We start from the raw sequence: 13,715 nt of genomic DNA on the forward strand, positions 1-13,715 counted from the left end.
TGGATATTTGATTGGGGGTTGGAATCAGGAGAGATCTGGTTTCTGGGTTCAAATCTCACCTCTGATATTTACTAACTTCCACCCTGGTAAACATGTTCACCTTCCCCAAATCTCAGTTCACCTGCAGAATGGGGACATTAGCTGCTCTTCTTCTGCCATAGAATTATTGCTTGGATCAAATGAGATCCTGCAGTAAATTTAGGGGGCCATGTCAGTATCAGTTGTTAAATACAAGGGGTTAAAAGGATGATGTGACTTGGGGCATAAGGATCTTGGCCTCACAAAGTGGGAAGTGGTTTCCATTTAGTCTTTTTACAGTTCCACTTTGGGAGCCATGAGGGCAGTAACCCTCAAGCTAAGACATTCTTAGCATGGTAAAGTCAACAAGCATGTATCTTACTATGAGGGGTGGCTCGGTGGCGCAGTGGATAGAGCACCGGCCCTGGAGTCAGGAGTCCCTGAGTTCAAATCTGACCTCAGACACTTAATAATTACCTAGTTGTGTGGCCCTGGACAAGTCACTTAAAGCCCATTGCTGTGCAAAAATAACCTAAAAAAAAGATCTTACTATGTCCTGGATAAAGACTTTCTACAGGTCCTGGGATACAAAGAAAGGACAAACCATCACCCCTACTTTCAAGGAGCTTGTATTCCAAGGGGGGGAAACAACACGAAAATGGTTATGTGCCTACGAGATATATATAGAATAGTTGGGAGGCACTAAGGGGTGGGAGGTTGAAGGGAGGGCAGGTACAGGAAAGGCCTCCTATAAAAGATTTAAGTCCTGAAGTAAGTTGGGAAAGCCAGAAAGGGAATCTGAGAAAGACAGAGCATTCCAAATATAGGGGACTGTCAATACAAAGACACAGAGTCAGGAGATGAGATATCACAGTTTAATCATTTTCCCCTTCCTAAGCCTCAGTTTTCTCATCTGCAAATTAGGAATAATATTACTTTCCTTGACTCCTGACTCCCTCACAGGAAAGGGAATAAATACTTCTCTAGTGCTGGGCACTGTGCTAACTACTTTACAAATATCACTTCATTTGATCCTCACAGAAATCATGCAAAGGTTCAATATTATCAGAAGCTGGATTTGAACTTGCAGCTTCCTGATTCCAAACCCAGACAATGCCTGCTCTGCTTTTGTAGTTTTTTTTAATTCCCTGGAGGGGAGAGAAGCAAAGTGATACCCCTAGTCATCTATCGGTTATACATTAGAAGCAGGATTTATAACAAGAGGTTCCTTGGGTGACTGGGCGGTGCAGTGGATAGAGCACCAGCCCTGGAGTCAGGGGTACCTGAGTTCAAATCTGGCCTCAGACACTTAATAATTACCTAGCTGTGTGGCCTTGGGCAAGCCACTTAACCCTGTTTGCCTTGCCAAAAAAAAGAAAAAAGAGGTTCCTTACTCTAAGGCCAACTCTCTAGTCCTCAAGCCTTGTTGCCTTAGAGTTAGCCTTAATCTCTGAATGACTGTACCTTCAGTCAAACCTCTTAAAGACTTTAGCTTAGGGGCAGCTAGGTGGTGCACTGACTCTGGAGTCAGGAAGACCTGAGTTCAGATGTGACCTCAGACACTTAATAATTACCTAGCTGTGTGACCTTGGGCAAGTCACCCTTGCCTTACAAAAACCAAAAAAAAAAAAAAAAAGACTTTAGCTTAAAAGATCAAGGTCTTCCAATCATCCAGGGCTATTTCTAGTCATTCTGATCCATATCTGGCCACTGAATACAGATGGCTCCAGAGAAGAGAGTGTTGAGGTTAGTGATTTTGCATAGTTTAAATTCAGTTCACTTGTATGTTATAGTATCACATTCCTAATGTCATGGATCTCTTTAAGAATGAAGGACAGGGGCGGCTAGGTGACATAGTGGATAAAGCACCGGCCCTGGAGTCAGGAGTACCTGGGTTCAAATCCGGTCTCAGACACTAAAATAATTACCTAGCTGTGTGGCCTTGGGCAAGCCACTTAACCCCGTTTGCCTTGCCAAAAAAAAAGAAAAAAGAAAAAAAGAAAGAGAATGAAGGACAAACAACAGCTATTAAATATATATATATATGTGTGTGCGTGTGTGCGTGTGTGTGTATATATATATGTATATATATCCAAAACAGTGTGGACTAAGGAGAACCCAGAGAAGTAGGGAAACCCTGCAAAACTTCTTGATGAAAGCAGAAGCAGTTTGATGGGAGATAGGCAGAGCAATAGGAAGGGGAGAATATCTTGTTGGGGATCCAGGAAGGAAGACAGTTTGGCTGAAACAGAGCCTACATTGGAGGAAATCATGCAAAGCCTGTAAGTCAAGATTGGAGGATCTTGAAATGCTAAGCAGATGCAAAATGACTGAGAACCAAACCAGAATGAGAGGGGAGACTATCTCCCCTTGTGTTTTGTAGAGATGGGGATCCACTGTATATTTTTATAGTTAGTTTTGCTGAAATTATTTTTTCATCTTTTTCCCCCTTTTATTATAAAGGGATTGAGACTCTGGGAGGGTTCAGGAGATGGATACAGTGGGAAATGTTGGTGACATAAAGACAGAAGATAAAATAAAAATGCCAAATATTTTCTCTGAGAGCCATACAGAGCAATGGAAGTTTCTTGTGTCAAGGACTGGCCTGGTAGACGAGAGCCTGGTCCTCTGATGAATGATGTGTCTCCACTGGGTTCCCCCTCATTGCCTCAGCTGCTAAGGAAGCTAGCAGACTTAGTTTCTGAGCTGGGTCTCTAGGGCTGAGGGAATGATGCAACCCAGGACAGAATTTCCTCTTAAGTGAGGTCCACTTGTTTTCTTTTTAAGGACACCGAAAGCTGGGGCCTCTTACTTATTATTAGGAAGTCTTGTTGTGGGGAGTGCTAGTAGTCTCTTACTGTTTGTTTAACACTTGCCTAACTGGAGTTTTTAGTAAATAAAAGGATCAGGACTCCTCTGAGCCTCCGAATGGAAATATGGCTCTCTTACTCATTACCCTCCATTGGGGCCTTGCTTATAATAGATGTTCCATTTTGACATGGGAAAGCAGGAGTGAATAACCAGGTGAAAGAGGGAATCCATAAGTGAGGGATTAGATGGGCAGGTGAGAGAATGGGCATGAACAATGGGGAGGGGGCATGAGAGCGATTGTGGAAGGAGATGATCTGAGGAAAGGAATGAGTCAGTTTCCAGGAATAGCTAATATTTATATAACACTTTAAGTCTTGCAAAACCCTTCTACAAATATTATCTCATTTGATCCTCACTATAATCCTGAGAACATAAGTGCTATTATTAATATTATTATTATTATTATTATTATTATTCCCATTTAACAGAGTTGGAAACTCAGTCAGATAATGGTAAAGTGACTTGCCCAGGGTCACACAAGCCCAACTTGAATGCAGATTTCTGTTTTTCTAGTTCAATATTTTTTCCCCTGTGTCAATTAGCGGCCTCTCCAGAGGGAATACATTCTTCTTTGGGCCTGGAGGAAGCTGAACGTGGGCTGCCCTTCTCTTGTTCTCAACCTTGGTGGCTGTGTCTGGGGGAGGGTTTTTGTTCAGGCAGATACTGATGCAACTCTATATGGGAAGCAGGTAGTGGGTGTGAGGATGACTGGGAATAGAAGAAGACAACAGGAGATTGGAAAAAAGTCTACCCCAACCAAGGTCAAAAAGATTTGGAGTACTCCGGATGATATGGGGAAATGACTGCCATTGAGACTGGACATTTGCTGCCTCTCGGTTGAAAATATTACTATGACTACTAATGACAGACATTTACTTAACATCTTAAAATTTGTCCAGGGCTTTATTTAACTGTTTCATTTGATCTTCTAAGCAACCTTGGGAGGTAGGTGTTTCAGGGCTTATTATGTATGCCCTTTTTATAGATGTGAGCACTAAGGCAGAGAGAAGTATCACTTTGGCAGCTGAAGGTGGAATAGATTAGGGAGAGACTTGAGATAAACTGGGAGACCAGATCTGTACCATAGCGGTGATTGTGAGTGAGCAGGGAAAAGGGGACGTATAAAGAAAGAAGAGTCACAGAACTGGCCAAGTGTTTGGATATGTGGGTGAATGGAAGGGAAGAATCAAGAATGACACTGAGGGAAGGATGGAGACAGGAAGAAAACTGAGGCAGACAGGGATGAAGTGACTTGCCCAGCGTTCTACAGTGTCTGAGGCTGGATTTAAATTCAGATTGCTTTGACTCCCAGCCCAGGGCTTTAGCCACCTGACTGGGTGACTAGGGGGATGGCAGAGCCCTCAATATTAAATAGGTTTAACATTTTTTGATGCATGGAGGGCAGAAAAAATATTTTTTTCACCCCTGGGGACACAGGTCTGGAGAATGCTGAAGGATTAGGGCAGAAGATATAAGGGTCATCATGATCATCTTGTCCTATCTGTACTCCACATCTTCTAGAGATGGTTTCAGTGAGAAGCTCTCATCCATGAATGAGCCAGACTCCAGCCTCTGAGATGTTACACTTTGAGTTACAAAAACCTAGTCATTTTTGTCACTTTGCACAATAGTCTGAGAAAAGAAAACACGAAAAGGAGGAGTTGGCTGGCAACTTATCCTAGGACTGGGTTGGTTTGAACTCCATCCCTTGGATGGGAATACTACCCAACCTTCACCAGCTATTCCATTTGGGCATATAATCCCTCTTGGCTTCCATTTCTTTAGGGGGGAATATGGAGTTAGAACTCAGTGATCTCTAAAGTCCCCTCTACCTCTAAACTAATGATCCTAGAAATAAAAAACTGAGAATGAGAGTAATAAATAGGTGGCATTTCTAGAATGCTTTTAGATTTGCCAAGTGCTTTATAGATATTACCTCAATTTATCATCCCAACAACCCTAGATGGTAGGTGCTGTTATTATCCCCATTTTACAGATGGGAAAACTGAGACAAACAGGTTAACTGACTTAACCAGAGACATACCATCTAGTAAGTGTTTGAAACTAAATTTAAACGAAAATTTTCCTAACTGTAGGTCCAATACTCTATCCAATGTCACCTAGCTGCCTAATTAATATTACTATTTGCTAATATTAATCATATCAACCTAATATTGCTACTAACAGTAATAATAAACATCCCATCAAATATGAAAATAACAATAATGATAATAAACATTCCATTAAATATAAGGGTGAACAATTGTTATTCATAGTTGGTTAATTCATTGATGATTATTTCCATTTCTATGGTGTATTAAAAACATGTTTTATACAAAGCAAACACTTAATAAGTGTTTGTTATATTGAATTGAAAATAATTTAGAAAACTCTTTCTTCATCACTACCTCATGAAATAGGTAACAGAAGACTTATTATATTCATTTTATTGAGAGGGAGACTCTGAAGTTAAGTGACTGTCCCAGGGTCACACAGTAATTTATCAGTCCTGGGATTTGAAATCAAGTGTCCTTACCTCACACTGTCTCTGATTTCAGGGATCAACACTTTCCATAAACACTTAGGGACAGGACAATTTCCAGAGCCCCCAGGTTTTTTAGCTAATACTTTTTTATGTGCCTGTATTTCCCCAGGTGAAAATGAGCTGCTCAGATTTTCTTCCATCAGAACCTCTCACGACAAGATCTTACTGAGGTGGGAGCCTTATTGGCCCCCTGATTTCCGAGATCTCTTGGGATTCATGCTGTTCTACAAAGAAGCGTGAGTAGAAACATGGTGCTGGGAAACCACAAAGAAACCGAGGGAAACAATTGAGAGTTGCCTGCTACTCGCCCCTACTCCCCAAGCTCACTCATCAACCACAATTGTCTCAGCTTATTCCCTAATTAAGTGTTTGGAAAACAGGAGAAAGACAAGCATAAAGCCATCTGTCCTATATTTGTTAATTAGTTTTCTGGTCTTGGCTTTTCGTATCTCAACATGAATTCCTTTTCTTCTCATCGATTCATATGTATCCTCCCATATTACTCTGAATTCTTCATGTTCTGCATTTGTAAGAATGAAGCATTTATTAATTGCTTGTTGTGCAACTATGCAAAATTCTGGGATGAAAATAAAAAAGTCAAAACTCCTGCCTCCAGAGAATCTACACTCTAATAAGGAGAAACAACATATAGAGGAAAGTGTTAACCAGGATGTTGGTATTTTGTTCCAGGAAGTTCCCAGGATGGTGAGTGGAGCCACAGTTGAATAGATGGATGCACTTCTTCCAGAAACAAGGGGCAGAGTAGATTTGATCATGGTTTCTGATTTGGGGATGGCATTGGGAGAATGACCTGGTGTGGGATTCCAAATCTCAGGCTAGGATGCAGGATAGTTGTTGACTTGGTTTTTTTTGGGTTTTTTTGCAAGGTAATGGGGTTAAGTGACTTGCCCAAGGTCACACAGCTAGGTAATTATTAAGCTTCTGAGGGCAGATTTGAACTCAGGTCCTCCTGATTCCAGGGCTGGTGCTCTATCCACTGTGCCACCTAGCTGCCCCAGGTAGTTGACTTTGTTGAAAAGATGACTGGGGAGTAAGGATTGAAGTCAATCATGGCTGAGGCTAGGAAAGGCAGTAACCAATCAGGAGAGTAGGGTGCTGGACCAGAAGTTCCAGAGATGAAAGAGTAAAAGCTCTAGGAGATGGAGAAATCTTTCTGGTTCAGGAAGCACAGTGGCTACAGAAGGCTGGCTTTCTCTTGGTGCAATAATATATACCCAGTCCTGTGGGCATCTACTTTGTATCCAGATTTTAACTACCACAAAAAGTGTTGTCATGAATAATGTGAGGACTTTTTTTTCTTGTCCTCCATTCATTTTGGGTACTGCCAAGTTCTTGTATAAATCCAAATTGTTTTTCAAAGCAATTGGCTCATTCAACAGTGTATTAATGTGTCTGTCTTCTCCTGGTCCTTCCAGTATCGACCGTTTCCCAAATTTCCCTACACTCTTGAAATTTAAACTTTATTGTAGGCTCCTGATTCATAGACATGAAATCTTTGTGAATGAAAGGGAACATGGGAATTTTGGAATACCTTTTTAGTTTAAAGTCAGATGCTGGACAATTTCCTAACTAGCAGTGGTTTATCTCTGGGAATAGAATGGTTTGAAAGGATTGATGATGTTTCAGTCATGGCTAAGTCTTTATGACCCTATTGGGGGTTTTCTTGGTTCTTGGCAGAGATACTATAGTAGTTTACCATTTCCTTCTCTTAACTCATTGTGCAGATGAGGAAACTGAGGCACACCAGATAAAATGACTTACCCAGGGTCACACTGAACTCAGGAAGATGAGTCTTCCTAACTCCAGGTTTATTGCTCTATCTACTGTGATACCTACCTGCCCTAGTTTGAATGAATTAATCCTTTTTGAGGGGGTGGCATAGAATAAGGTAAAGAGTACTTTAACTTCAGAGACTTGGATTCCAATCCTGATATTACTGAGACTCAATTTTTGTCATCTGTAAAATAGAAGTAATAATAATAACCATACTCTCTAATCTCAATCATAATTTTGTTTTGGTGTGAGTTTTCCCAGTTTAAGTAACTTTGCTTTTCTGCCCAAGAGAATGATTTTTGAACAGGAAAGAACAGAACAAAGTTACTGGAACCCAAGATAAGTAGAGAAGAGAGTAATGGATCACCTAGTTGATGGTATTGAGTGCTGGGGACTGGAAACAGAACACCCTAAATTTAAATGTGACCTCTGACACTTACTAGCTATGTGACCCTGGGCAAGTCACTTAACTTTATCAGCCTCAGTTTCCTCAACTGTAAAATGGAGCTACTAATAGAACTTATCTCCCAGGATGAAAGTGAAGATAAAATGAGACTATTTGTAAAGTACTTCACAAATCTTAAAGTGTTATATAAATATTTATTATTAATTTGTTGCCTTCAATTAGGTCAAATCAATGTAGTCAGGTAAGGCAGCAAGATATGACTGCAGAACTGAGCTATTATCAGTGACCTTTGTGAGATCTTGCAGAAGGGGATAAGGTATTGCAGATTTGGAGAAGGGTAAATGTCCTAATTTTTTTAAAAGAAAAATTTGTAAACTAGACTTATGAGTTTGACTTTGTTAGCAGATTGTCTCTAGAAAGTTCTACAATTCTATTATTTGCTCTTGTTTTCTTTTGTGTTTAGAAACTTTTGGTTTAATATTGAAATTACTTGGTACCCTAAGTCTTCTAGAGTATCATAATATCAGAGGTTGAGCCAGGTTTTCTCCAGGAGAAATCTCTGCTTAGACAGTTTGGGCAGCTGCTCATTGAAAGCACCAGATTCTAACCAGTATTCTACTGGGATAACCCTTTATTCTTTGTGCTGTACTCAAGGCCTTACCAGAATGTGACCGAGTTTGATGGCCAGGATGCCTGCGGGTCCAATAGCTGGACGGTGGTTGATGTTGAACCCCCAGTGAGATCAAATGATCCCAAGACACAGAATCAACACCCAGGGTGGCTGATGCGAAACCTGAAGCCATGGACCCAATATGCCATCTTTGTGAAGACCCTAGTCACTTTCTCTGATGAGCGGAGAACCTATGGTGCCAAGAGTGAGATCATTTATGTCCAGACCAATGCCACTGGTGAGTCTCATGGACATGAAAACCACAAAGGGCAGGACCCCTAGGTCTTGCAACCAAGTCTAGTACTTCCTCTCCCACCCACCTCCACATTCATTTCTAATACTTAGCATAGTGAGGAAATTATTTTGAATTACTAACTGGAAGGGTAGAGTCTCTATCACAAAGGGAGAGATGTTCTCTGGGCTAAGCACACTGAAATTAGTCAGCTGAGGAAATTTCGACTTCATTGCAGACTTTTTTGCCGGTTTGTCATGTTCTTGATTTTGATCGTTGATAAAATTCTCAACCTAAGAATTTTTCTTTCTCTGTAATGATCTTTATCTCTATGTGGTTAAGATGGCATCATGCCATCTTATATAAAACTCTGATGTTATGCTCTGACTCCCCAAGGAAGGGCTTCTTTGTAAATGATGAGTAGAATGGTAATTTTCATCATATTTTAAAAAGTAGATATATTTTGATACTTTTGGATTTTGTAACATAGGCATTTATTTCTCAGTAGCTTTCCTGCCCCACAGCAAATAAGCTCTCCTTTGTAAAAAAAGAAAAATTAAAAAAACCTCAGTAAAACTAACTCAGCCAGTGACATTGTATGCAACTCCCTAACATTATGCCTTTACTGAAGGGAGAAAAAGATACTGCCTAATGTCTTCTTTGAGATAAAGATTAGTCATTATAATTATTTAGCCTCTGACTTCATTTAAGCAATGTTTTTTTTACATTATTATAGTCATTCTGCTTATTATTCTTTTGTTTCTGCACACTAAATTCTGCATCAATTCATATAAGTCTTCCCATGCTTTGCTGAATTTGTTGTTTCATATGTTCACATTGTCCATTACATTTATATAGTAGTTTGTTTATTCTTTCCCAAAAGGCATCCACTAGTTTATTGTTAACACAAATTTGTATTATTTTGGAACCTATGGGCATTTCTTTCTGACTTTTACCTTCTTGGAGTGAGGCTAGTGGTGGAACTTCTAGGTCAAAAGTTAAGAATGAATAGTTTAGTTAGTTTTCACTCATAATTCCAAAATAATTTCCAAAATAGTTGAACCAATTAACAACTTCATGAATAATTTATTAGTATGCCTGTCTTCCAGCAACCCCACCTGTGTTGACTATTCTATCTATTGACATCTTTGCCAATTTGTTTCCTTCCTATTTGCAGTTCCTTCAGTCCCATTAGACCCAATATCCGTTTCCAATTCTTCATCCCAGATCATTTTAAAGTGGAAACCACCTTCTGAGCCAAATGGTAACATTACACACTACTTAGTGTACTGGGAGAAGCAAGCCGAGGACATCGAGCTCTATGAACTTGATTACTGCCTTAAGGGTGAGTAGTTTGGCACCTACATCTACATACCAATTTAGACACACACACACACACACACACACACACACATTCTCTTAGGTATCTATAGGTTTTACTTAAGGATCATTATTCACAGAGTGAGAAGTAAAGAATTTTAGAATTGAAAGAAGAAGAGGAAGAAGAGTAATAATAATCACAATAATAATTAAAGTATAGTCCTTTATGGTTTACAAAATGCTACCTATTTTATATTCATACATTTGTAAGGTAGGTTGAAGGAGAAGGAATAAATGTGTGTATAGCTCACTATTTGTTATACTTCAGGTAAAATGCTTTATAAATATTAAATCATTAAACACGGCTATTGTCGTCATTTTACAAGAGAACCTAGAGAGATTTGATGACTGATCCTGGGGTCAGGTATCTGAAGTCAGATGTGAATTCTGTTCTTCCTGCCCCTAAGATCAGGACTTCATCACCTTTTACTCTGCTGCCTCTCAGGTCAGTTACTTCAGGCCCCTCATTTTCCAGAGGAAGAACCAAAGGTGTCAGAGACTCCTGTATTTGAACCCTGGTCCTCTGACTGAAACTGGCATGCTTTCTATTATATCTTTCCACCATCAGAATCATAGATCTTTAAAATATGGAAAAGAGATTCTCAGCTGTCTAAACTCTAAAGATTCATAACCTTGGGTTAACCAAGAGAAATAAGTGAGTTGTAGCTATATTCTCAATAAGTGGGTGGATTGCCTTATATCAGTAAAGACTGGCTTCTGCCATTGGTCTTTCCCTATAGACTGATGGAAGAGCCTGCTAAGCTAATTTGGGTCAATCTAAACGTTCCCATTCTGTGGGCAAGACCATTAGAGTTTTTCTTTACTCAAGGACTGCTGAATTGGCCAGGGTGCTACATTTGTTCCCCAAAGTATGCATGTCTCTCTGGTCCTATCTCTAAAGAAGTATGAGTGACATAATTTAACATTCAAGATCTGAGTTCAGAGTCTGCTGTTTTACTGGAAATCACTATGGCCTTGATAAATGCAAAGGAATCTGCTTAAGCTCATTGTTAATATAGTTAATTAGTAAGCTAATGATTTTACAGTTCTCTACCTTCATAAAATGCTGTATAGAGAACTGACCACCAAGCAGTCTTTCATAGAATGGAGGAATCTTGGACCTGGAAGGGATTTCTAAGGTCACTTAGTCCAATTCTCATCTGAAGCTTAAAATCCTCCAATACCATTCCTGAGAAGGGTCATCTGCCCTGTACCTGAAGCCCCCATAGAATGTAAGTTCTTTGAGTGTAGTGATTGTCTTGTAAATGTTTGGACTGGATCTAAAGCTTCCAGGAAAGAAGAACCTAACAAGGCATCCCATTCTGATTTCAGACAACTCTAAATTTTCCACCATAAATTCAACAAAGAAGCAGGAAGGAATCTCCAAGATTGTCTAGCTTCATTCCTTTATTTTACACACAAAAAAACTAAAGCCGAGGGGCGGCTAGGTGGCACAGTGGATAAGAGCACTGGCCTTGGAGTCAGGAGTACCTGAGTTCAAATCCAGCCTCAGACACTTAATAATTACCTAGCTGTGTGACCTTGGGCAGGCCACTTAACCCCATTGCCTTGCAAAAAAAAACAAAACAACAACAACAAAAAAACTAAAGCCCAAATAAGGAAAAATGTATGGCCCAAGTCAACCAAGAGCCAAGATTTAAGTGAACATCTCCATTCTAAGTGCAATAATCTATACCAGAACAGCCAAATCTGGTATATTAATATCTCTATATACATACAAACTACCCTTTCATTATAATGTAAGTTCTTTGAAGGCAGGGACAGTTTTTTTTTCCTTCATAATCCCAGTTCTTAGTCCATTGCCTACCATATAGGAAACACTTAATAAATGGTTAGTGATTTCTGATGAGGAGGGCAACTACAATAAGCATTCATTAAAGTGTATTCATGTTGAAATACAGTAGCCATGCACTAACAATTAGAATGTGAGTTCCTTGAGGATCTACCTTGTAACTTAAAATAGTGACCAGCCCATAGAAAGTGCTTGGTAAAAATGCTTGTTGAGGGGCAGCTAGGTGGCGCAGTGGATAGAGCACCGTCCCTGGAGTCAGGCATGCCTTGAGTTCAAATTCAGCCTCAGACACATAATAATTACCTAGCTGTGTGGCCTTGGGCAAGCCACTTAACTCCATTGCCTTGCAAAAACTAAAAATAAATAAAAATGCTTGTTGATAAATTCATTAAATGCCTGCTGAGTATTCTGGAAGATTTAGAATTTATGTTAAGACTTGACTTCTTATGAATCTCACTATATGTAGTAGAATTAGAAGCAAAATTAATCAGTGTAATATGCAATCGTTAGTTGCTCCTTTGAGAATGATTGATGATGATGATGATGATAGTTGTCCTTTTTGAAGAAGACCATGAAATCAGGGAGGTGATGCCAAGACAAGTACTTTAATTGGATTTGAGTGGGGGGGAGGGTTGCTGTGCTAAGTCACCAGCCTCAACTTTCTCCTCCAGAGTCATCTGGGTCCAGATATGAAGCTAGATGACTGGAGATTGTCCTTATAGTAATATAAACTGAAAGAATCCCTTTGGCCATTTTGGTGGGAGATTTTTTCCCAGTTAGGAGAATCAGACAAGCTTCATTGAGGAGATGACTTATGATCTAGGCTTTTAGCTCTTGGTAGGAATTTGGAGCTGAAGGAGAGAGAAGGGGCATTTCAGGCACAAGGGGTAAAGATCTCTCATGTTCTTCAGACCAAATCTGCCTCTCTATAACATATCAGCTACTCCTGATTCTGCCCTCCAGGGCCAGAATTTATTTTTTAAGTCTCCTATCCTTCTTCCACATGGCAGCCTTTGAGTTCCATGAAGACTGATGTCATATCTTCCCTCCCCCTAAGACTTCTCCAGCATAAGGGAAACAATCCTGGTTCTTCCATCTGTTGTGTTACGAGGTGTGATTTCAGGCCAATCAGTCTATTTCCAAGCACTAAGATAAATAACACAGACATGAAGAAAGGCAAAATCTGAAGGCCCTTCGCTGTCCTGGTAGCTTAAAACCCTGTCTTCTCTTCCTCTGTGGTTAGCTGTGAGAATGGTCACATTTGGCTAGTTAGATCCAACAGAACCTGAATAAGAATCTCTTCTGGAGCATCCCTAAGTAATTGTCCATCCTTTCCTTGATCTCCAGTGACAAGGGACTCACTACCTCCCACAGTGGCCCATTCAACCACGAGATTGCTTTAGTTATTTAGAGAACGAACTTTTTTTTAAAAAAATTTAGTTATTTATAGAATAAACATTTTTTAATGGCTATTAGGTACCAGGCACTTTACAGGTAGTATTTCATTTGATCCCTCATACCTGCAAATAGATGCTAGTATCTTCATTTTATAATTCTGTTTTATAGTTGAATAAATTGAGACAAACATAAGGTCACACATTCAGCAAATATTTGAAGCTGAATTTGAACTCGCATCTTCCTCATTCCAGGCCCGGTATTCTATCCACTAGGTCACCAACTGCCCCAAAGTAGGAGGCAAAGTATTGTTTCTGAGCCTTTTCTACCACTGCTCCTCATTCTATTTGACCCAGAGGGCAAAACTTTCTTCTTTCACATGACAGCCCTTCCAATATTCAAATATTTGAAGACATCCGTCATGTCTCCCTTAATTCTCTTCTCCAGATGAAACATCCCTTGTTCCTCCTACATTCTCTGATGGCATGAGATTAATGGCAGAACAGAGCACAGCTGTATGTAGACTCATCTGTTCCTAATCCATTCTGGGATCACCAGAAGGGAATGAGACAGCATTGGCCAATGCTGTTG

General features: G+C 39.9%; 1 protein-coding gene across 3 annotated transcripts in view; it reads left to right on the forward strand.

Moving 5' to 3' along the window:
* The window catches only part of INSR (insulin receptor), a 160,478-nt gene that overhangs the window by 110,529 nt on the left and 36,234 nt on the right, over positions 1-13,715 (forward strand). For all 3 annotated transcript variants that reach the window (XM_074205131.1, XM_074205133.1, XM_074205134.1), the window contains exons 7-9: positions 5,544-5,670; positions 8,289-8,542; positions 9,714-9,881. In XM_074205131.1, coding sequence (XP_074061232.1) covers positions 5,544-5,670; positions 8,289-8,542; positions 9,714-9,881 — 549 coding nt within the window. The remainder of the gene's footprint in view (positions 1-5,543; positions 5,671-8,288; positions 8,543-9,713; positions 9,882-13,715) is intronic.

This window comes from Macrotis lagotis, chromosome X (genome assembly GCF_037893015.1).
Source record: "Macrotis lagotis isolate mMagLag1 chromosome X, bilby.v1.9.chrom.fasta, whole genome shotgun sequence".
Lineage (NCBI taxonomy): Eukaryota > Metazoa > Chordata > Mammalia > Peramelemorphia > Peramelidae > Macrotis > Macrotis lagotis.